Source organism: Penaeus vannamei, chromosome 19, assembly GCF_042767895.1.
Source record: "Penaeus vannamei isolate JL-2024 chromosome 19, ASM4276789v1, whole genome shotgun sequence".
Classification (NCBI taxonomy): Eukaryota; Metazoa; Arthropoda; class Malacostraca; order Decapoda; family Penaeidae; genus Penaeus; species Penaeus vannamei.
The window spans coordinates 18,831,181-18,833,680 of NC_091567.1; the positions used below are offsets into that span (position 1 = coordinate 18,831,181).

The following is a 2,500-nucleotide window of genomic DNA, read 5'->3' on the forward strand; positions in this document are numbered from 1 at the left end:
TGAATTAACCGGCCACATGTACTGTCCACTGCAATTTCGTCTTGTGAACTTTGATCACACGTCGACGGCCCCAAAGGTGTCAGTTAGTAGCCCCTTCGAGATCTCACTGATATCCCTATTCCTTGAATTTTCTACTGCTATTCATTCGGATACTGTTATAATAATTAGTGATACTGTGATAGGCGTAATATTATTAAAATGCTAAAAAAAATGTATACAAAACGGGAATCAGAAAATTAAGGAAAAGGATGAGATAGATAGGACTAAAAACTGACTCCTTAAATCACAGCGGGCAGCATATATATACAAATATCATCACTGAGTCAATGTGTCGTTCTGGTTACTGACTGCAGTCTGTAATAAAAAAGAAAAAAATACTCTCGCTTTTGTTTTAATCAGGCTCAATTCTACCATACATCGGTTATATCCGTTATTGTAAAATCAGTGATAGAGTAACTATCTTCATTCAGAATATCCATGTGTTAAAATACAGATATTGAGAATTGTATCTATTCTCTATTAATTCCACTATCTCATGAAAGAAAATAATAGTAACTGACCGGCCATTTCTTTTCCGTTATAATCAGCTGACACTACTGATGTGTAACTGTATGGTGTCTTAAAACTAATATATAATATTTTTTTATTTTTTGAGTTACACCATTTTTTTTTTTTCTTTTAAAAAGACTTTGGATCGGAGTACTCTAGAATTCGGAGTGAGTTACCATTTTCCTTTTCCTGAGACTGTTCGGCGTTTATCGAGTTCAGTGCATGGTGGTGAATCACGCTGATATTTGTGAACCTCAGAAGCCCGAGACGCTCCACTGGTTCGAATTATTTAAGTTCTCTATGAAGAGGTTTTGCGTCAGTACGTAATACATCAAACCTAAACTTCAGGAAAATGGACAAGGTCCATCTGAATGCTCGGTACGTATTAAAGCATATCTTCGAAAGACAAAGAATAAAGAAGACTGTACAATCATTGCCTATAAGCTATTTTTACACCTGAAGAAACGATTTATTTTTGCTTTGCTAACTATTAGTTAAAGGGTATGAAATGCAGTGGAAACCTACCACCACTACGAATGACATCGATGTTTCTGCTGCTTTTGTCTTGGTGAAGAAAGATGTAGAAGCCACTTTCCATATAAGGACTCTGAACCAATAGGTGTCGAGGCGGTTTGTCCAAGGTTACTTTCCTCTCAGGCTCTGGCGAGTCTCCCAGCTATATGGTGAGGAGCAAAAAGAAAAGCATATACAATTTAGAAATTACGAAATTATATCTATTTCATACTGTCATCATCGGGAAGCCGAATGCTTAGATCTTTCGGGAGCGAATTAGGATTTGTAATGTAATGTAGCATTAACAACGTGAGGCAATTTTAACAATATCTATACTTAACTGAAGAAAAACGGGAAGGAATAGATTTTGACTTACATATAATGAGGTCCATATACTATTATGGGGAAGCATTAGTAAACAAAGTCATTAGAAAACATGGGTTGGGAGCAAACTCTTCAAGATCGTAATAATAAATCCATAATTCCGTTACATATATGTGTGTGTGAGTGTGTGTGCGTATTGTGTGTACGTGTGTATACATATATATAATGGCTTTATGAAAGTAAATATTCAATATTAATCCCCATTTATTTACCACGCCACCACCCTACCATTCCTCCGTCACAGTCACCATGCCATCCCCTTCCTCAGCATCTCTTTGCCATTCCTCCCCCACTCCATCACTGCAAATGTCCATCATACCATCACCTGTCCCGATGTCATTCCTCCACCCAAGTGCCCCCCCCCCCCATCCCTCCATCGACAAAAAAGCGGCAGCAGTCGAAAAGAGTAATTGATTCCTAATTCATTACTTTCCTAGAAGCCATCAATATTCATGATTATGAAACTTTGCTGGCATCGCCCGCCGCTACTGGGCATGAGCGTGAGTAGTTCCAGTTAGGAGAAACCACTTCACTAACCGTGAAAGCACACGAAGAATAATTTGAATTTAATGTACACGCCAGAGAAAGATTGTGCAGGACGAATGCCGGAAGTGCCCGCTGGAAATCCAGGGTCGACAGACCACTACTGCCAAGGCCCAATTCGACCTTGTGGTTCTCCAGTATGAACCTCGGCAAGATCTCGTGGACAGAGTAGACGCTTATTCGGTGCCACTCCGAGTGGTCGAGGGGAACCGCCACGGCGGTTCGAGACACTCTCCACGCCAGCAGATCTGAGGATAGCATTTCAAAATGGAAGGCAGGTATTCTCAATATTCCTACTAACCACTGCCAACTTACTGACCAGATGAATAAAAAATAAATAAATAATCACTGTTCCAGACCTTACATTTACAATATCCACTCGTGAAGCCTCACCCATCTCGCAGTTGACGGTGATGTTGCTGCCCGTCACCTCCACCCACGTCGGGAGCTCCGGCAGAAGGTCTCCGGGGAAAGAGACGGGGGAGGTGCCGTTGCAGTCGCCCAAGTGCAG

General features: G+C 40.8%; 1 protein-coding gene across 3 annotated transcripts in view; it reads right to left on the minus strand.

Moving 5' to 3' along the window:
* The window catches only part of LOC113809684 (uncharacterized), a 45,166-nt gene that overhangs the window by 41,316 nt on the left and 1,350 nt on the right, over positions 1-2,500 (minus strand). For 2 of the 3 annotated variants that reach the window (XM_070134060.1, XM_070134061.1), the window contains exons 2-4: positions 2,383-2,500; positions 1,984-2,237; positions 1,075-1,225 (exon numbers count right to left, since the gene is read on the minus strand). The exon at positions 2,383-2,500 is cut by the window's right edge and continues 266 nt beyond it. In XM_070134060.1, the coding sequence (XP_069990161.1) occupies positions 1,075-1,225; positions 1,984-2,237; positions 2,383-2,500 (523 nt within the window). The remainder of the gene's footprint in view (positions 1-1,074; positions 1,226-1,983; positions 2,238-2,382) is intronic. The other variant, XM_070134062.1, reaches the window with a different exon arrangement.